The sequence below is a fragment of the Oncorhynchus mykiss genome, chromosome 10 (assembly GCF_057628025.1).
Source record: "Oncorhynchus mykiss isolate SJ-2025 chromosome 10, ASM5762802v1, whole genome shotgun sequence".
Classification (NCBI taxonomy): domain Eukaryota; kingdom Metazoa; phylum Chordata; class Actinopteri; order Salmoniformes; family Salmonidae; genus Oncorhynchus; species Oncorhynchus mykiss.
In genome coordinates this window covers 26,868,435-26,891,157 of record NC_143031.1, presented here as the reverse complement: position 1 = coordinate 26,891,157, position 22,723 = coordinate 26,868,435, and the positions used below count along the sequence as shown (strand labels likewise).

The 22,723-nt window shown below is 43.0% G+C and overlaps 1 protein-coding gene across 2 annotated transcripts; it reads right to left on the bottom strand.

Annotated features, from left to right (window-relative positions):
• Nucleotides 1-12,930: 12,930 nt before the first annotated feature.
• Nucleotides 12,931-22,513, bottom strand: LOC110533562 (protein C-ets-2). 2 transcript variants are annotated; one of them, XM_021617900.3, is made up of 10 exons: nt 22,074-22,513; nt 21,138-21,207; nt 19,627-19,747; nt 18,271-18,390; nt 17,031-17,231; nt 16,747-16,821; nt 16,103-16,306; nt 15,655-15,924; nt 15,357-15,475; nt 12,931-14,665 (listed from the first exon to the last, which is right to left on the bottom strand). In XM_021617900.3, exons 2-10 carry the CDS (start codon nt 21,198-21,200, stop codon nt 14,450-14,452), a joined length of 1,389 nt encoding a protein of 462 aa, XP_021473575.3. In that variant the 5' UTR covers nt 21,201-21,207; nt 22,074-22,513; the 3' UTR covers nt 12,931-14,449. The 2 variants fall into 2 exon arrangements, with proteins under 2 accessions (XP_021473575.3, XP_090042378.1); XM_090186252.1 differs by lacking the exon at nt 21,138-21,207 and having other exon boundaries at nt 22,074-22,289.
• Between the last annotated feature and the right edge of the window lie 210 nt (nt 22,514-22,723).

Genomic DNA, 22,723 nt, shown 5'->3' with positions numbered 1-22,723 from the left:
TATTTTCCTCTATACCATTTCTATTTCATTAACCTTTGACTATTGGATGTTCTTATAGGCACTTTAGTATTGCCAGTGTAACAGTATAGCTTCCGTCCCTCTCCTCGCTCCTCCCTGGGCTCGAACCAGCAACACAACGACAACAGCAACCATCGAAGCAACATTACCCATGCAGAGCAAAGGAAACAACCACTGCAAGGCTCAGAGCGAGTGACGTTTGAAACGCTATTAGCACGCACTAACTAGCTAGCCATTTCACTTCGGTTACACCAGCCTCATCTCGGGAGTTGATAGGCTTGAAGTCATAAACAGCACAATGATTGACGCACAACGAAGAGCTGCTGGCAAAATCCACGAAAGTGCTGTTTGAATGAATGTTTACGAGCCTGCTTCTGCCTACCACCGCTCAGTCAGATACTTAGATACTTGTATGCTCAGTCAGATTATATGCAACGCAGGACACGCTAGATAATATCTAGTAATATCATCAACCATGTGTAGTTAACTAGTGATTATGATTCATTGTTTTTTATTAGATAAGTTTAATGCTAGCTAGCAACTTACCTTGGCTTACTGCATTTGCGTAACAGGCAGTCTCCTTGTGGAGTGCAACGAGAGAGAGGCAGGTCGTTATTGCGTTGGACTAGTTAACTGTAAGGCTGCAAGATTGGCTCCCCCGAGCTGACACCCCTGAACAAGGCAGTTAATCCACCGTTCCTAGGCCGTATTGAAAATAAGAATGTGTTCTTAACTGACTTGCCGAGTTAAATGAAGGTATAAAATTGGCAAATCGGCACCCAAAAATACCGATTTCCAATTGTTATGAAAACTTGAAATCGGCCCTAATTAATCGGCCATTACGATTAATCGGACAACCTCTAGTACATACAGTATCTACCTCCATCACTACAGCATTTCATATTTTCTCATCTTATTTCTCGTGTGTTTTTTTCCAGTAATACATTGCTACTGTTGGGTTTTGAGTTTGCGAGAAAGGCATTTCACTGTACTTGTGCATGTGACATTAAAGCTTGAAACTTGAAATACCTTTGTCAGATAAACTGCCAAACTAAGAATTGATGCTTTAGCTAGGTATCAAGAGGAAACTGACCGAACAACTCAAAAACTCCCTACCTTATGCTCTCCAAATGGACGTTAGTTGTGAGGCCCGAGAGATGCATTGACTTTTGTTTGTTACATGTCGGGGAATGCAATTCACAAAGACATATTGTTCAGTCTCACGATTCCCGAGCATGAATCGGCACAGGGGATGTTCAGTGCGCTGCGTGGCTATATTGACGATAAACAGATTCCATGGGATCGAATGGTGGCCTTTTGCACAGATGGGGCTCCATCTATCACAGGACGGCAGGCCGGCCTCTGCACTCTAGTTATGAATGTATCTCCCTCTGCCAGATGAACACATTGTATGAACGTACTGAGCTATAATGGATACCATTTGTTTCCATTTGTTTTGGACACTGCTGTTACTCGCTGTTTATTATCTATGCATAGTCACTTCACCCCTACCTACATGTACAAATTACCTCAACTAACCTGTACCTCCGCACACTGACTCGGTACAGGTACCCCCTGTATTTAGCCTCGTTATTGTTATGCTATTGTGTTACTTTTTATTATCTTATACTTTAGTTTATTTGGTAAATATTTTCATAACTCTCCTTGAACTGCACTGTTGGTTAAGGGCTTGTAAGTACGCATTTCACAGTAAGGTCTACACTTGCTGTATTCGGCGCATGTGACAAATAAAGTTTGATTTGATTTGATACACCGAGAACAACTGGTAGCAAAAGAGCTGAGAGCAGAACTTTGAGATGTGCAGCAGGTAACTTCAACATGCATCAAGCACACCCATCTCATTAGTGGTTGTGAGATAAAATAAATGATGTCAGATGATGGTGAGTTGAGAATACAATCAGAAATTCTGTTAGAATGTTTTGCAATTGACTGCCATAGCCCCAACGAAAAAAACGAAACATTGGCTGTTAATTACACCATTTTATGTTTACATGGTTGGGTCCGCACAAATTTTCAGATATTAAAATGGGGTCGTGGGCCAAAAAAGATTAGGAAACCCTGATGTATGTGTATATATTTCTCTGTGTTTTTTAGTACCAAAGTGTGCATTGGAGTGGGACAGAGTATTTTTTCTGTATGTAAATCTTTGAATGTTTGAGGTGGGGAGATTGTCTCTGAGTGTACATGAGTGAACAAGTGCAAGCGGGTGGTGTGTGGCTGGGGATCTGCTCCAACCTCTATTGATTGGAGGCCAGCAGCACATTGCCTTATTCTCATTTAGGGTGTGACGTCCATGGCAGTGCCAGGGGCAGTTTCTCAGGAAATGACTTGCAGATGCAACTGGCTAGCTGAGCCTCCCATAACTCTGTTCCTGGAACTGAACAGCCGCCGGGTGCCCTGAAAACAACACAGCACACAGTTTAGTACAGTACACAGCACTGTTTGATCAGAGGGAGTTTTTACTGTGTTTGTGAGCATTTTTCTTTGTCTAACTAGCATATTATGTTGTAGCATGTCTGCCATGCCATAACATGTTTTGCATGAGAATTGTAGCTGTGCGTAATGAAGGTGATGAAGTGTCCTACTGTAGGGTACAGTAACGCACCTTTCTTTACATGGTATGTGTGTGTTGTATTATCTGTCTGTCATCTCTCCCTGAGGCAAAAACATAGTCCGTGAGTAAACGTCTGACAATTCCATATGCTCATTGTAGGTAGGCTTACTCATTGTGTCAATGTTTCCTAAGATTCCGTTATCAAAGATAGTAGAGGGTAATAAAGGGATATTTAAGATTGTGCTATCTGGTGTGTTGTAAAGCCTATTGTCACAGTCCATGAATAATCAATTGTGCTGCCCATTGATGGTAACAGTCCAGATATGAAAAGGATTTCCAGAAAAAGGCTATTACAGTGTTATTGGAGTACGCAGTGGAATCCTCCGGTGGCTTGTTTGAATTTGCCATGTGGTAGAAACAGGCATGCTGGTTCCATTCATCTTTGTAGAGCAATTGAGACATGAGGTAGAAACTCAAAAACACCCCTTTTTAAAAAGCATACTGTCCGAGCATTTGTCAAATGTTAACTAACACTGTTATATAATAACAGCAATCGGGGGAGAAGGGCGAAGGGAGAAGGGACTTGGTCAGGGAGGTGACCAAGAACCCGATGGTCCCTCTGACAAAGCTCCAGAGTTCCTCTATGGAGATTTGAGAACCTTCTAGAAGGACAACCATCTCTGCAGCACTCCACCAATCAGGCCTTTATGGTAGGGTGGCCAGACGGAAGCCACTCCTCAGTAAAAGGCACATGACAGCCAGCTTGGAGTTTGCCAAAAGGCACCTAAAGACACTCAGACCATGAGAAACAAGATTCTAAGGTCTGATGAAACCAAGATTGAAGTATTTGGCCTGAATACCAAGCGTCACGTCACGTGAAGCAGAGAATCTGGATCTGCAGAGAATAATGGGATAAACTCCCCAAATACAGGGGTACCAAGCTTGTAGCGTCATACCCAAGAAGACTCGAGGCAGTAATCGCTGCCAAAGGTGCTTCAACTAAGTACTGAATAAATGGTCTGAATACTTATGTAAATGTGATATTTCAGTTACTTATTTTTAACAAATCTGCAAAAATTTCTTAACCTGTTTTTGCTTTGTCATTGTGGGGTATGGTGTGTAGATTGAGGAGGGGAAAAACTATTTAATCCATTTCAGAAGAAGGCTGTAACATAACAAAATGTCGAAAATTCAAGGGGCGTGGAATTCAAGGGGTCTGAATACTATCCCGAATGCACTGTATAGGTTACTATAGGTTACTTACTTGAGGACATACTCAGAGCTGCAGGCATCAGCCAATTTCAATTGACAGTTCACTATCTGAACATGAGCATGAATCACATTACAGAAGGTGAAGCAGCAGTTGCTTCAGTAATAACTGCTTGTAGATGACAGACCTGTACTCCTTCAAACCATATATGCTACTACTTCCTTCCAGAGTATGTGAGCAGAGCTGGAGCGGAACTAGGAATGGACCATGTCCGATTTCACTGGAGCTCAGAGCGAGTTTCCTAAATGCTGGAATGTCAGCCTTCTCGCTTGATCCAATTTCGCTCCAGTAGCGTTCCAAGTCACGAGCTCATGGCATGCCCGGCCCAGCATGCAATTGTAGTATACTTGTGTACTGCTATAGGCTCCCGAGGAAGGCCCCTAAGATTATTTTACAATTTTTAGGGCCTTCCTCTGACACCGCCAGGTATAGAGGTCCTGGATGGCAGGAAGCTTGGCCCCAGTGATGTACTGGGCCGTACGCTAGGCCGTTCCCTCTGTAGCGCCTTGCGGTCAGATGCTGAGCAGTTGCCATACCAGGCGGTGATGCAACCAGTCAGTGCTCTTGATGGTGCAGCTGTAGAACTTGAGGATCTGAGGACCAATGCCAAATATTTTCAGTCTCCTGAGGGGGAATAGGTATTGTTGTGCCCTCTTCACAACTGTCTTGGTATGTTTGGACTAGAGGTCGACCGATTATGATTTTTCAACGCCAATACAGATACCGATTATTGGAGGACAAAAAAAGCCGATACCAATTAATCTGCCAATTTAAAAAATATATATTTGTAATAATGACAATTATAACAATACTGAATGAACACTTATTTTCACTTAATATAATACATCAATAAAATCAATTAAGCCTCAAGTAAACAATGAAACATGTTAAATTTGGTTTAAATAATGTAAAAACAAAGTGTTGGAGAAGAAAGTAAAAGTGCAATATGTGCTATGTAAGAAAGCTAATGTTTCAGTTCCTTGCTCAGAACATGAGAACATATGAAAGCTGGTGGTTCCTGTTAACATGAGTCTTCAATATTCCCAGGTGTAACGGTTTTCTTGATGAGAAGGAGAGTCGGACCAAAATGCAGCGTGTCTATTGCAATCCATGTTTAATGAAGAAAACACACTAAACACAAACACTACCAAAACAATAAACTTAACGAAAACCGAAACAGCCTATACTTGTGTAACCTAACAAAGAACAATGACATCAGGACACTAAGGACACTAAGGACAATCACCCACCACAAACTCAAAGAATATGGCTGCCTAAATATGGTTCCCAATCAGAGACAACGATAAACACCTGCCTCTGATTGAGAACCACTTCAGACAGCCATAGACTTAGCTAGAACACCCCACTAGCTACAATCCCCGTACATACACACCACATACAAAAACCCCATGCCACACCCTGGCCTGACCAAATAAATAAAGATAAACACAAAATACTTTGACCAGGGTGTGACAGAACCCCCCCCCCTAAGGTGCGGACTCCCGAACGCACCTCAAAACAATAGGGAGGGTCCGGGTGGGCGTCTGTCCATGGTGGCGGCTCCGGCGCGGGACGTGGACCCCACTCAATCAATGTCTTAGTCCCTTCTCCTCGCGTCCCTGGATAGTCCACCCTCGCCGCCGACCATGGCCTAGTAGTCCTCACCCAGAACCCCACTGGACTGAGGAGCAGATCGGGACTGAGGGGCAGCTCGGGACTGAGGCAGCTCGGAACTGAGGGGAAGCTCAGGAGTGAGAGGAAGCTCAGGAGTGGGAGGAAGCTCAGGAGTGAGAGAAAGCTCAGGAGTGAGAGAAAGCTCAGGAGTGAGAGAAAGCTCAGGCAGGTTGATGACTCTACCAGATCCTGGCTGGCTGGCGGTTTCAGCAGATCCTGGCTGACTGGCAGATCTGGAAGAGTCTGGTCGACTGGCAGATCTGGAAGAGTCTGGTCGACTGGCAGATCTGGAAGAGTCTGGTCGACTGGCAGATCTGGAAGAGTCTGGTCGACTGGCAGATCTGGAAGAGTCTGGTCGACTGGCAGATCTGGAAGAGTCTGGTCGACTGGCAGATCTGGAAGAGTCTGGTCGACTGGCAGATCTGGAAGAGTCTGGTCGACTGGCAGATCTGGGAGAGTCTGGTCGACTGGCAGATCTGGGAGAGTCTGGTCGACTGGCAGATCTGGGAGAGTCTGGTCGACTGGCAGATCTGGGAGAGTCTGGTCGACTGGCAGATCTGGGAGAGTCTGGTCGACTGGCAGCTCTGGCTGCTCCATGCTGACTGGCTGCTCCCTGATGACTGGCAGCTCTGGCTGCTCCATGCTGACTGGCGGCCCTGGCTGCTCCATGCTGACTGGCGGCCCTGGCTGCTCCATGCCGACTGGCGGCCCTGGCTGCTCCATGCTGACTGGCGGCCCTGGCTGCTCCATGCTAACTGGCAGCTCCATGCTGACTGGCAGCTCTGGCTGCTCCATGCTGACTGGCTGCTCTGGCTGCTCCATGCTGACTGGCTGTTCTGGCTGCTCCATGCTGACTGGCTGCTCCATGCTGACTGGCTGCTCCATGCCGACTGGCGGCCCTGGCTGCTCCATACTGACTGGCGGCCCTGGCTGCTCCATGCTAACTGGCAGCTCTGGCGGCTCCTTGCAGACTGGCAGCTCTGGCGGCTCCTTGCAGACTGGCAGCTCTGGCGGCTCCTTGCAGACTGGCAGCTCTGGCAGCTCCTTGCAGACTGGCAGCTCCTTGCAGACTGGCAGCTCCTTGCAGACTGGCAGCTCCTTGCAGACTGGCAGCTCCTTGCAGACTGGCAGCTCTATGCTAACTGGCAGCTCTATGCTAACTGGCAGCTCTATGCTAACTGGCAGCTCTATGCTAACTGGCAGCTCTATGCTAACTGGCAGTTCTGAACAGGCGGGAGACTCCGGCAGCGCTGTAGAGAAGGAAGGCTCTAACAGCGCTAAACAGGCGGGAGACTCCGACAGCGCTGGAGAGGAGGAGGGCTCCGACAGCGCTGGACAGGCGAGGCGCACTGTAGGCCTGATGCGTGGTGCTGGCACTGGTGGTACTGGGCCGAGGACACGCACAGGAAGCCTGGTGCGGGGAGCTGCTACCGGAGGGCTGGGGTGTGGAGGTGGCACAGGATGGGTTAGACCGTGAAGGCGTACTGGAGATCTTGAGAGCGGTGCTGGCACAGGACGTGCAAGGCTAGGGAGGTGCACAGGAGGCCTGGTACGTGAGACTGGCACCATCTTCACCAGCCGACTAACACGCACCTCAGGACGAGTATGGAGCGCTGACCCAGGTGCCATCAAATCCCCGACACGCTCCGTCGGGCAAATTCCATGTTTAAAACACCAACACAGCAACTCCCTCATTTCTCTCTCCTCCAATTTCCCCATTAACTCCTTCACAGTCTCTGTTTCGCTCACCTCCAACACCGGCTCTGGTTCTGGTCTCCTCCTTGGCTCCTCACGATAAACAGGGAGAGTTGGCTCAGGTCTGGCTCCTGACTCTGCCACACTCTCCCTGAGCCCCCCCCCCAAGAAATTTTTGGGGCTGAATATGGGGCCTCCGTCCGCGCCGCCTTGCTTGCTTCGCAAACTCCATTCTCCTATATCCTTCCGCGCACTGCTCCATCGAATCCCAGGCGGGCTCCGGCACTCTCCCTGGGTCGACCGCCCACCTGTCTATCTCCTCCCAAGAAGTATAGTCCATACTGTACTCCACTTTGGGCTGTTCCTGCCTGTTGACACGCTGCTTGGTCCCTTTGTGGTGGGTGATTCTGTAACGGTTTTCTTGATGAGAAGGAGAGTCGGACCAAAATGCAGCGTGTCTATTGCAATCCATGTTTAATGAAGAAAACACACTAAACACAAACACTACCAAAACAATAAACTTAACGAAAACCGAAACAGCCTATACTTGTGTAACCTAACAAAGAACAATGACATCAGGACACTAAGGACACTAAGGACAATCACCCACCACAAACTCAAAGAATATGGCTGCCTAAATATGGTTCCCAATCAGAGACAACGATAAACACCTGCCTCTGATTGAGAACCACTTCAGACAGCCATAGACTTAGCTAGAACACCCTGTAGCTAGCTACAATCCCCGTACATACACACCACATACAAAAACCCCATGCCACACCCTGGCCTGACCAAATAAATAAAGATAAACACAAAATACTTTGACCAGGGTGTGACACCAGGTAAGAAGTTTTAGGTTGTAGTTATTATATGAATTATAGGACTATTTCCTTCTATACCATTTGTATTTCATTAACCTTTGACTATTGGATGTTCTTATAGGCACTTTAGTATTGCCAGTGTAACAGTATAGCTTCTGTCCCTCTCCTCGCTCCTCCCTGGGCTCGAACCAGCAACACAACGACAATTAGTGCGTGCTAACTAGCTAGCCATTTCACTTCGGTTACACGAGCCTCATCTCGGGAGTTGGTAGGCTTGAAGTCATAAACAGCCCAATGCTTGACGCACAAGGAAGAGCTGCTGGCAAAACGCACAAAAGTGCTGTTTGAATGAATGTTTACACGCCTGCTTCTGCCTACCACCACTCAGTCAGATACTTAGATACTTGTATGCTCAGTCAGATTATATGCAACGCAGGACACGCTAGTGATTATGATTATGATTGTTTTTTTATAAGATAAGTGTAATGCTAGCTAGCAACTTACCTTGGCTTACTGCATTCGCGTAACAGGCAGTCTCCTTGTGGAGTGCAACGAGAGAGAGGCAGGTCGTTATTGCGTTGGACTAGTTCACTGTAAGGCTGCAAGATTGGATCCCCCGAGCTGACAAGGTCATTCTGCCTCTGAACAAGGCAGTTAACCCACCGTTCCTAGGCCGTCATTGAAAATAAGAATGTGTTCTTAACTGACTTGCCGAGTTAAATGAAGGTATAACATTGTTTGTTTTTTAAAATCGGCAAATTGGCGCCCAAAAATACAGATTTATGATTGCTATGAAAACTTTAAATCGGCCCCAAATAATCGGGCATTCCGATTAATCGGTGGACCTCTAGTTTGGAACATGATAGTTTGTTTGGTGATGTGGACACCAACGAACTTGAAGCTCTCGACCTGCTCCACTATAGCCCTGTCATTGTGAATGGGGGCGTTCTTGGCCCTCCTTTTCCTGTAGGCCACGATCACCTTTGTCTTGATGAAGGGGTTGTTTTCCTGGCACCACACTGTCAGGTCTCTGACCTCCTCCCTATACCGTTGTCATCATGGAGCAGTGAGGAGCCGTTTTTACCAGAGCGGTTGGAAAGGACATGGAGCGCCCGCTGTGAGCGATGAGCAGGATTTTCTAAACTCTCAACTGCACTCACATACTCTGCTTCCTCCACTCATTCCTTAGGAACCATGTTCTGTACACTTCTGTTGCCCTTCACTGTAGAACACCATGTTCCACAAAAGATGAGTGTGTATTATATGTTATGTCAGGCACACACTGCAGAGAGAAAGTCATGTGTTCATCTTAGACTGCAGGATCAACACAATAGCTGCAGCATGTTAGGTTAAGGTTGTGTGTGGGTGCTGCTACTGTAGCAGCACTTGAGTTGAGTCTGTCATATGGAGGTTACTGCTTCCAGTAAACACTATGTTCATTTTTCATTTCCTTAGCAGTATTATCTCACTATCTTTTACCAATATTATTTGTAAGACTATAAGATGTGGGAGAGTTTGTGGAAATGATCAGAAATATAGTATTGTAATTCTTATGGCATGTATTTTGTTAACTCAACATAAAAATCCTAAGAGGTATGATCAGTCAAGCAACTGTACGTTTAGTTACAATCCTTTAGTTACTGTTCTTAAACACGGAACCCAAATGGCTGCGCACTTGCAGCATCTTGTGCCATCGTGCATAAATTAAAATTGTGCCCCCACACCAAACGCGATCACAACATGCAGGTTAAAATATCAAAACAAACTCTGAACCAATTACATTAATTTGGGGACAGGAAAGCATTAAACATTTATGGCAATTTAGCTAGTTAGCTTGCACTTGCTAGCTAATTTGTCCTATTTAGCTAGCTTCCCGTTGCTAGCTAATTTGTCCTGGGATATAAACATTGAGTTGTTATTTTACCTGAAATGCACAAGGTCCTCTACTCCGCCAATTAATCCACACATAAAACGGTCAACCGAATCGTTTCTAGTCATCTCTCTTCCATCCAGGCTTTTTCTTCTCTTGACTTTATATTGCGATTGGCAACTTTCATAAATGAGGTGCATTACTGCACTGACCTCGTTAGTCTTTCAGTCACCCACATGGGTATAACCAATGAGGAGATGGCACGTGTGTACCTGCTTCTATAAACCAATGAGGAGATGGGGGAGGCAGGAATGCAGCGCGATCTGCGTCAGAAATATTTTAGCCCTTGGTGTTGCAGACGCTCGTTGGCGCGCGCAAGCAGTGTGGGTGCAATAATTGAATAACATAGATTTCTCAATTTATTTTGCAACACTTATTTTGCAACACTCCATTGCAGCCGTTTATATCTCAATACCAAAACATTTCTGGGTTACAATTTAGTACCTTACTGTGTAAAAAAGAAACCAAAATAGCTTCTTAACAAAAAGCAATTTCTCAAGCAAGAATTTTGCTATGACTATCTACGACTGTCTAATGTCACCTGGAAAGCCAAAATTCCATCCCACCAAAACAGGCTGAACTATCAGGCGATCTTTTCAAACAGCTCTTACACTAAAAGGGAATTATTATCATTTCACAGTATTATTCCAACCTCAGTGTGGAAATATATATAAAACACAGGGAAATCACAGTTTTGGCTGCACCGGGCCTTTAAATTAAATTTTGTTTCTGAGTTTGAATATGTATGAGAAGTGTTTTAATGCTGTTGTTAGTGTGCACAAAACAGAGTAGTCTACAAACAATTTGGAGCTGGATCAACTATGAACAGTATAGGGCAGTGGCATAGTTCATTCTTGTTTGCATTGACAGACCTGCCTATTGTGTTGCGATCACACCAACTTGTGGTTTGTGTTGCTCAATAGAGGTTATTAAACAGATAGAGCTCATTGTTCTTATAGCATTGACAGTAAACCCTACTCATATATGTGTAATCACGCACGCAGGCACAGACACACACACTTTATTGCGGAGACAGATGTTGACAGCTAGTCTTTGAGTCATGTAGGTGAATACCTTGGACTACGACAGGGCCCAGTGGAGGCCATGTTGACACAGCTGTCGGAGACTCGCTGGGCTGTGTGTGGAGAGTGTGTTGTGTACAGTTGTGTACAGAGCCGGGACTGGGGAGCTGTCTGGACATATCAGATATGTGAGAGATCTCACTCCACATGCTCTCAAAAGGAAAGAGGCAGCACGTCTCATGTAGCTAGAGCTTCACGTGACTATTTCATATTTCGATTAATAATCATGATATTATTATGTTCCAGCCATTATTATGAGCCGTTCTCTCCTCGACAGCCTCAACTACGCCGAAAGTGCATAAAGATGTCGGCCCCCATGTACTTACCAAAAAAGGCATCGTTTGCTAAGTTCGCCGTGTTGTACATTGCTCTCTATACATGATCCAAATTCTAGCTCCAAGACGCAGCAATTTGAAAAACCAAAAAAGGAGATTGTGTTGATTTACTGGAACATTGATGATTTACTGGAACATTGATGATTTACTGGAACATTGATGATTTACTGGCACATTGAACATGTCACACACCGTAGTTTAAGAACTCTGTGGGTAGTACTTAAAACAATGACGTCATATCTGAATTCCTCCATCGTTATGCACCTTCTCTTTGGAATGTATCCTTTTACGTGGGTGTTTTTTCCTGGGTCAATCAACGCATAGCGCTGTGATGATTAAGGATTTTTGGATGACGGTAATTGGCCAGCCAAATGACCACGGTCACCGTACTAATAACTGTTCAAATTCTGTTTTTTTTAGTGCACATTTTCTCCTCCTTCATTCCTGCAGCTATTGATGCCATATAAATAGTGAGCTGCTGCTGCATTGTGGGGTGCGTTGCTTAGGCAACTGAAGATTCCTTTGCTTGTTTCAGGAATTATTAAGAGTCCATGTTACGGCAGAAACGGACTCAAATTCACAAATATCATCCCGTCTTCAGTCAACAGTTCCACACGTTTCTTCTTCTATAATTTTAAAACGGTTATGGCGGTTATTTATGATGGTCTTCATCCATAACCGTTGGTTGCACGGTTATACGGTCACCTATTGATCATTAGCTATAAATGACTGATAATGATATACAAAAGACAACATGATTATAGTGCATAAATATAATAAAGTGTGTCATTCCCCAGCCTTGAATATTGCGAGCTTCACAATGAAAAGTCTAACCTTCCTAAGCTTATCCATGGGCTTACATACAGTAGGTGTTTGATCATTGTTGGGCTCCTGAGTGGCACAGTGGTCTAAGGCACTGCATCTCAGTGCTAGAGGCGTCACTACAGACACCCTGGTTTGAATCCAGGCTGTATCACAACCGGACGTGATTGGGAGTCCCATATCGTGGCGCGCAATTGACTCAGCGTTGTCTGGGTTTGGCCGGTGTAGGCCGTCATTGTAAACTATCATTTGTTCTTAACTGACTTGCCTAGTTAAAGAAACGTTAAATAAATTTAAACAATTAAAAAATCCTGCACACATACACTATGAGGCAATGTATTTCATAAGACTATGCACTGGTGAGAAATTCATACCGTACATTGCATGGCATTTTTGTAAATGGCAAAGGTGCTGGAGATGGAAGTTGTATCCGGTAAGATAAAATGTTCAATGGTCTAATGTGCATTGAGACTAGCTGTGGATTGACAATATATTTAACCCATTGAAACAAAGAAAAAACCCAGTACTTTGGCAACTTAAAAAAATCACTTCTTAATTCTTGGTGTGACAGATTTTTATCCTAAGGGCTTAAGAAACTCCCACACATTTTGGTACTCAACTAAGTGTTCTTTAAAAACCATGGCTCTTTAATTAGCTACCCCTCCTTATATTAAGCTACCAAAAGTCAATAAAAGAAACAATACCATATAAAAATAAAGCTTTTATTAAAATGTCAAAGCCATTTTCCATTTAAAAACCACTGAAATGCTGACAAAGTCATTTAAGTAAAGTCATTCTGATGAATAAGTTACACAGGTCTTTGGCATGCCGATGACATGCACATCTTTAGTTACAGCAAACAGCACAACATGTCGCGCTGCCAATGATATATTCAGAGCTTAGATGTTGTAGCAAGACCAACATTCTATTATCAAACAATATACAATAACCCTGTTGCTTCACATGTCAGTTCAAAATGTTCTATTTTATTAAGATTTCAACAACAGAATTCTTAAGATGATCTTACTTTTCATTGTGTTATACAATATCAATTAATAGAAGACGACTAAAATGATTAAGAGAACAGCATAAACACACATGGGCTAGGAAGGAATAAGATCGTACCCATGCCAAAATGATGCCATTTTTTGTGTGTCTGTCATCTGTACAACAACTTCAAAAAGGCTGCTTTATCTTCTTCAGTAAAATACACAGTGAATATTCATCGTATTTATAACAGGTACAGTAGTACCAATATAATATATACACAGGGACTTTGGTGCAGAACATAAAAACATACAACAAAATGCAACTATAGTTTAGAATAAACCATATACATCCACATGTCGCTTTGGTCACATAAAAATAAATAAACAATCAATTCACAAATGTATCCCTGATAAACCTGCTACAAAAATACATTCTGATAGCTGCTACACCGTTACATTCAACCTTTAAAGCCATATTCACATGTGAATTGTGTATAACTCGCCAAACATGACAAAATATTCATATTTATAGAACAATAATTAAATTATTTCCTTTTTGATAGAGGAGAAATGCAATAGCCACAATGACTGGTATTCCAGTTGCGCTGCAAGCTTGTCAGCAGGACAATGCATTAGTAAAAGCACAACAGTAAAGGCAATCTTAGCTACTCCATAAAATCTTGAATACATTCTCCATCAAAACTCCTATTTCAGGCGCTGGATCCGCCACCTCAAAAGCATTCTTGTTTGGTAACCTCAAGATCTTTCACAGTAAGTCTAAATGTCCACTGCTCAGACTCCGTAAACACCATACTTGCTGAGTATAAAGCAAGAATGAAAAAATCAGCTATGTTACATTGATCACCATTGTCATCTGTGCAATTAACAGCTCTCCACTTTGCAGATGGATACAGAGCTGATCCATTACAACTTGCACAATAACACTTTCACCCAGAGGGAATGCTTGATTTAAATACTGGCACCCCTCTCAACCAAAGCTTGCACAACGATGCACATTGATGGCGCAAGCGCCGAGACATGAGCTGCCTCTCCAAATTAGAGATGCTCACTGTCTGCCCACCAGTGTAGCCACTATCAGTGGACATCAACCACCTGTTCAATGACCAGAAATTACTTTCAGATGGCCTGTAACATTAGCAACTTTTGCTAAGTTGGGGTAGTGAAGCCCCACTGGCTACATCGCCAACCCCTTCCCTTTCGATAAAACACCAGTTGGTTCAATCCTCAGTGTCAGGCTGGACCCCTAGCATGATGTGGAGCTCTTCGGCCGAGTAGCCCAGAAGATTCTGCAGGTCACAGACGAAGCGGTAGACGTATCGCTTGCCCGAGGTCTTGTGGATGATGTTCTTGTCGTAGTAGTATCGCAGGCCACGGCTCAGCTTCTCGTAGTTCATCTTGGGCTTGTTCTTCCTGCGGCCCCAGCGTCGAGCCACCTGGAAGAGGAAGGAGAGAATGATAAACACCAATGGACAACAGAGTCTTACACTACATCTTGATGTCTTCTGATGGCTCTTATGTTGAAGACTTTTTTAGTCCTGTAAACTAGCGGTGTTGCCAATCTCGTCATACTCGTATTTGTATTCATATTTATTTAAGCTACTCAGTAAGTACACAAACAAAAACAAACATATGTCCTCAGCAAAGTATAACTAATATAACTAGATTGATAGCTAGAACAACAATCACTAGCAATTCTGATTCACACACAATGTTTGTAGAAGTGGTGTAATGTGCCCTGAGATGAGTGAGAGAGACGGAGCGCTCCGTATGTCTGTCTGGGGAAATAAGTGCAGAGGGAGAACGGCTTTTTCTAATCCAATCGTTGCAGCAGGCTCAAACGATACCCTGCTTGTTTCTTACAGATGGAAGAACTAGCCAATAGTTATTTAGAGCATAAAGGGCTTCACACTTTTTGAGGGACAGAGAGATGCGTGCTGGCAGCTGACAATTACTATTTTAATTACAAAAAATACTTGTCATAATCGCATTCCGAAAATTCTCCATATCCGTTGCGATACTCTTTTTGTCAGAGTACTCGGTACACACCTACTGTAAACCATTGTGGCTATCTCCTCCACAACACAACAACAATACACATTTTGTATGAGGCCAATTGACACTCACCTCATCTGGGTCAGTGAGTTTGAACTCCCAGCCGTCTCCGGTCCAGCTGATGATGGCCTGACAACTCTTATCAGTCAGGAGCTCCAGCAAGAACTGCCACAGCTGGATAGGACCGCTTCCTGTTGAGAGGAAAAAAAAGGCATAGGAGTCAGACGGCGATCAAAAGGCATAGTTTGTGTATACACAACTGTAGTGTACTGTTTTGAACTGGAATTGAAACTGGGGTTGACAGAGAGATAGATAGTATTTCATTCAAGATGAGCTGGGTTTGACTGTGTCAGCGGGTTCATAAACTCACCAGTGAAGCCAGCCAGCACGGCAGCAGGTATGACAGGCTTTCCCAGTTCCACAGGCTCGTTCCTCTCCTGGACGTAGTCCTTGAAGGATAGGCCCTGATTCCCCAGGCTCAGGGTGCTGCTGTTGCACTCGTCCTCAAAGCTGTCGTGGGACGGCACCCTCTGGTTGTCCGCCAGGGAAGACTGGCTACCCCAGGATTGCAGCATGGACTCTGGCCCCTCAAAGCTGTCCATGCTCTCCAATGAACACAAACTCTGGTCCTGGGACGAGACTGTAGATAAACAAAGCACAGAGATGGTTAGTTCAACTGAAACTGAATCAAGTTAAGGAAATATCACTGAATTCAAATATCTGTTGGGAATCGCTTACATGTGTTCCCTTGGAAAATGAACACTAATGAATTAACATTGATTAATAGCTTCTAGACAACAGTGAGTTGGCCTACTCACAGGCTTTGCAGAGTTGCCCTGCGTCTGGGTTGCTCCTGATGTAGCTGACATTGACCGTTCTCAGTTGGGGCTTAGAGAACATGGAGAACTCCTGATCTCGGGTCAGCAGGGTAGTCTTGTCCGCAGTCTCAAACAGTTCTCTCAGCAGACTACCGCTGTTGTCAGGCACCTGCAGGGCACACTGGGTCTCCTCCAGACTGAAGCCTGTAAAGAAGAACATATGCCCACTTAGCTCATCTCATCAGAGACCTCAGAGACCTCTTTGGACAGCTTAAAGGCCCAGTGCGGTCAAAAGCGTGATTTTTCTATGTTTTATATATATTTCCACACTGAGGTTGGAATAGTGATATCACTAGACAGTAAATTAGTTAATAGGCTAATAAGAACGTTTCTAACCTCTCTCTCTTTCCCCTCCCAAATCAGACCACTCCCAGACAGTTTCCTTTTGACCATTTTAATTTAAAACAATCACAGTAAAGTACTTAATTGTTAGCCAGAAATTATTTGATATTTTTTTAAATGGCTGAATTGGGCCTTTAAGGCTTCTGTTCAAATGAAGCTGAAGTCAAACTGTTTTGTCTATCTGATGTTTACTTGGATTTGAACCCTCTGGTGCTCAGTATGTTTTTCTAATGGACACTCACCGACAGAGCTCATCCAGTTGGTTACTGAGGGCACAACACTGCTGAGGCTTTTGGATTCTTCTCTCTCTTGACATTCTGGAAGAAAACGGAGGATAAAGTCAGGAACCGTCAGAAATATTGTTATTTGATTTTTAGAGTGTATCATTTAGCCAAAGGGTACAGTAATTCTACAGAATAAAGAAACCCTTTCCACCTGAATACAAAAAAAACTGACGACTCCACCTATTCTTTCCCCCATCTTCCTTCCACACAAATACCATCTGACTAAAAAATTCCACTGTTACCTTTCATCATCTGGTCCAGGTGCTCCCACAGGATGTCGCCCACAAAGTCTGGGGCCAGGTCCAGGAAGCTCTCCTTGCCCAGGTCACACAGCTCCTGGCCGTTCATGTCAAACTTAAAGAAGTGGACGTTGGCCAGGCTGAACTCACTGGCTGCCCAGTGGAGCCACTGCATCACGTGCTGCTTGGTCCACTTATGGGGGTCTGTGAAAGCGAGAAAGAAAAAAGATATGGCTTAATATACAGCCATTTTAAATGACTAAAAAGTTCATTCACAATTCCATGGAAACGTCACCAAAATCCACCAGTCTTTGACTTGATTTTACTTAACTAGGCTTACTTTTGAATGATTAAGGGACAGGCAAAATGTTTTACCAAATCTCAATTTTTGATGTAAATGGCATGTTATAGAATAGTCCAGACACAGTTTTTTTTTTCCGATTTCACTTGGTTTTGAGAAACTTACCCCACCAGCAATATACTTCATTATTGCTTGTTCTGCAGTATGGATAAACATGAACAAATAAGTCATTTTCGAAACGGGCGATACTTTTCTGTGTGCGTGCATTTATGTATTTTTTGGTTCCCATTGTGGTGACACGAGAAATGAGAAAGCATGTGCATGCTCGCACATGGAAAAGTATCGCCTGAGTCCAATAAAATGGAATATAAAGTTGTGTATAAAGTTCGGAATTACACAATTTCATGTGTATAACATCTAAAGACCTGCATCACTATGCTGAGAGCTTTGCCATTTCTAAAAGTCGATATTTGGGTGTTTTTGGAGCCTTTGTTCATGTTTATCTGTGGCCCCCATATTGCAGAATGAGCAATGAGGAAGTCTATTGCTGGTGGGGAGGTCTCTTTCTCCAAACCAAGTGAAATCGCAAAGAAAGTGTCTGGATACTTCTATAACATGCTATTTACATCAAAAATAGAGATTTGGTTAAAAAAGGTGAACCTGTCCTTTAAAGAGGCGAAGAAAAGAAAAATACTTAAACACTCAATAAGTGGGAAAATGTCATACAAACATGGTGTTAACGAGTAAGAATCAGGAGTTAATCTATTGTGGAAGCTGGAGTGAGTGCAAAGCTTTCGAAATGAGCCCAAAAATGACTGACTTCCAAACCAGTTCAAAATTAGCTAGGAAATTAGCAAATTGTCATCCTTGTAGAAAACATTTCAATAGAAATGAAGAAAAAGGGAGGACAATGAGACTGAGCAGGTGTAGAAAGTGACTCACTGTTGGAGATGCCACAGCAGCGTTGGACCTTGGAGAAGCCACTGAAGCTGTCCTTCAAGGCCTGACTCATCACTGCCTTACTGCACGGGGTCAAAAGTGGAACAGAGCAAGGGCCCATGTCTGGAGAGTTTACAAAAACAAATGTTTGATTACTCTATTAATCAACCTTTCTAGACCTTTCTTATGTAATAACATTGCTTTAACAGTGTGATAATTGTTTAAAGACCCAAATCAGTAAAAAACGCGCATATCCTTTGTGCCTGCGTATGTGATTACACATATATGAGCAGGGTTTACTGTCAATGCTATAAGAACAATGGCCTTTTAGAAATGGCAAAGCTCTCAGCATAGTGATCTGTATAATAACCTCCATTGCGCAACACAAACCACAAGTTGGTGTGATCTCAACACAATAGGCAGGTCTGTCAATGCAAACAAGAATGAACAATGTACAGTATGTCACATTCTAATACTGTTCATAGTTGATTCAGCTCCGAATTGGCTGTACACTACTCTGTTTTGTGCACAGTAACAACAGCCTTAAAACACTACTCATACATATACAAACTCAGAAATAAAGTTCAATTTAAAGGCCCAGTGCAGCCAAAACTATGATTTCCCTGTGTTTTGTATACATTTACACACTATGAGGTTAGAATAATACTGTGAAATTTTGAAAATTATGACGATGCCCTTTTAGTGCAAGAGCTGTTTGAAAAGATCGCCTAAAATGTCAGTCTGTTTAGGTAGGATGTAGTTTTGGCATGCCTGGTGACATCACCAGGTGTTTAATTAGTTAATAGACCAATAAGAAAGAGGTCCAAACCACTCTGCCAATAAAAGCTAGTTTTCAGTTTCCCCTCCCCACTCAGACCACTCCCAGCTAAATTCTTGCTTGAGAAATTGCTCTTTGCAAAGAAGCTATTTTTGTTTCATTTTAATTCAAAACAATTACAGTAAGGTACCTCATTGTTACCCAGTAATGATTTAATATTGAGATTGAAAAAAACCCCAGCTGCATTGGGCCTTCAAAAAAAATCTAAATTAGGGTTCAGACAATTTAAGCTGCCATGCAACCGGATGAGATTGATTAACAAAGTTTGGGTTATGGATAATTGTTAACCACAAATAAACACCTGTTTTTCTGTTAATCATTAATTAAAACAGTTTGTATGCCAGCAATCACTACATTGTTAACTTTGTCACCTCATGTCTCGCAAATAATCTTCCTAATAGAGTTTGGTCTAACTTTGGCCTGGGGTGATTAGTTGGTATTGGTGTTATGAAAGTGTTTTGGTGTAAAGTAGAGGGCTAGAGTGATGTGGCACTCATTGGTAGGTTGTGGTGGTGGCGTACCATGTGAGACACAGTTGAGGCCAGAGGGCACCTCCTGAAAAGACTGCTCATCGTCTGAGGGGAGGAAGTATCCCGAGAACAGAGACATGGGATCTTCAAAAAGGTCAAACGCTACCTGCCGCTGTGGAGGACCAACACATAAAAAACAACATACTGTTAGTTTAAATTAAAAGACACAAAACATGTATTTTGCCTGATGATTTGAGAAAGCCCCATTCTACTGTATGTCTACATAATTGGATATATTAGGTGAGACAAGCATCGTCCTGAACGGATGACCAACACCCGATCACTCACAGATACTATGAATCATTTAGGAAATACCTTATTCACTTCTTTAGACAGAGTCAAAAAGTGAGATAAAAGACAAAAGATAACAGAGCAGGCAAAAGTATTGACAGAAACAACTCTGTATGTGGGCACTCCCTTTCAGTAGAGCCAATCTGTCATCATTAGTCAAACACATCAGGCCTTTCTCATTCTCCAAGCTAAGCCTGGCCCTGAACCGCTGGGAGAGGATGACCATACATAGCCTTCCTGTTCCGTAGCAGAACTAGAAACTCCCCTTGATGCAGCTGGCAGCAGTTCAGCTCTGAGGGTTTATAACACAGCGTAGGCTTTTGCTTTTTGAGAGAAAAAAACTCTACCCCCTCCTCCCCCTATCCTTCTCTCTCCCTTTTCACTCTCTCTCGTTCCCCCTCTTCAAATCAGGTTAGACAAACCAGGCTCTTCTTCACAATTCTATTAGGTAAAAACAAGCCCTTTTAAGATGAGCTCTGCTTGAATCTGCACTGTACCCATCTCAGCATTTTACAGATGCTGATGAGACTTCTTATGACGTTATACAACCAAGCCGCACATGAAACCTTAACAAATGATTAGGACATCTATAGTAAAGATGTATGCTAAAGTGCCATTTGTGCGCCTGTCTAATACTGTAAGGCACAATGATTTTTTATTCAAATAACTCCCCACAAAACATCATCCTTTTTTATCCATAAACTGTTTAATAGGCTTGTACAAACAGGTCCCTCAATGTCTCGAGAGCCTTTTTTCTTGCTAGTTACCAAGGGGACCAATTGAGTTAGTGGCCGTAGAGAAGGTGGAAAGACTGGGAGCCTCTCCTCCATCAGCTTCCCAATTATCTTCACATTTAATATGCCTGGCTTTGTCCTCTTTCTTTTCATTTATTATTTTATGGTTAAAGTTATGGGGAGAAGAATAGCAGACTCAAGTGTGCTGCAACACACAGGATTTAAAAATACATCTCTGCTGATATTTGATGTTTGGAATCCGTGCTTTCTTAACTCCCCAATAGCCTTGAGTGAATGGTGCTCCAATTCCAGTCCTGGAGAGCTATTGGGTGTGCAGGATTTTGATCCAGCCTTGCAGAATCAGTTGTGATACAGTGGTCCTATATCTACTATACACAACTCCATCTCCAGCACTACGATGTATGTGATTTTCCTACTTATCTACTACATTAGTGGCACAGCCTTGTGAAGTCTCACCTTGAGGCTGGAGCGATAGCCAGTGGACAAGGGGGCCACTTTGTCCATGCTGAGGTCACACATCAGTAATCTTCAGGTAAATTACAGAGAGAAACTTTATGAGCAACACTAATACACATCAGTAATGACATCAAACTGAATGGAAATTTGTATGATACTGTATCTGTCTCTGAGGGTTGTAATACGTTTCTCTACAATGACAATGAATTCACATGCAACCTATAGATCAACTGTTCTCCTAAATAGCAACAACAAAATATGCAATGTATAAATATGAGTATATTACAATGTCTTATTTTATACCGAGCACATAGTCCTAAATTGTGTTAGTACATTATATAAATAAAACCTGCACATTGAATTCAATATCCTAATGCATTGGCACACTTTCCAAAGCAACCTGAACACAATTGAATAAATAGGCTATTGATTTGGCTAGTTTGTGGAATTACTTAAACATGTTAAAAATATATATGTTTTACATTAGGCCAACAATTACACACACACACTATCATTATGACATCACGAATGTCTGAGACAGAAATATTGCATAATTCTCTCATTGGTCACAAGTTTAATCGGTCCCGAAATGACTCAAGGCCCCTCATGGTGGTGGGGGGTGGGGGGGTCCTTCATATTAGATTAGCGGCCACACATTCAATAGTGATTCTATTGACACAGCCATGTTGAATAATTCGTAAAGATATATTTAATATCAGTGATAAATTAATCATTACCCTAATTTAAATAATATGTCGCATAGACCACAAGGCATGGAATGGGATTTACCGTTGGTTATTATTCCACCAGAAACAATTATCGCAAATGTCATGTAGAACAGAAACAAACTATTCAGGAAAGCAGTACAGAGTCAAATGGCACATTGTCTGGGAATAGATCAAAGAACGAGAGAAGAGACACAAATCAGGGACCTACCTGTTGAATTGATCGGCTGTTCTTCAAAACAGCAACAGTGTAACGTTAAATTGTATTCCTTTTCGATATTGAATATTTATCCTATTCAGTGTTGTATGTGCGCAAGCCTATGCTGTATTTGAGTTTTGTACCTCCCAGATACACTGACCAGTATAAAATCAAAACAATGCACAGCCTTGTTTCTTCGTGTGTGCTTGACGAGTGTATCTAGGCAATGAGGAAGTGCAGCTTTTTTTTTGCTGTTTTCATAGCGCGCTATGTAGCTCAGTGGGAGGAGCGTGTAGTAAGCAATGGAAAATTATCATAGTGGAACATATTCAACGCGCTTTACCGGATGTAAACAGTGTTGCAGTTCTGTCAAAATAAAACATTTATTAACGCTGAAAACGTGCAGAAGCCAAGCAACTCTGACGCACTTATCCAGAAATATTGTCAGGGATGAATGCTGATCGAAAACACACTCAGCTCAGTAATTCATATTAGCCAATTGTGGAATGGCCCTGTCAATCTTATACTTTGAGGTTTCAAAGGCAGTGCCACTTGAGAATAAATAAAAAAGATGAGAAAAGTTTCCTCAAGGATATCAATCAATCAATTAATCAACAGCAATATTTTTGTTCACTGATGTGTTTCAGCCTAGATCCAAAACA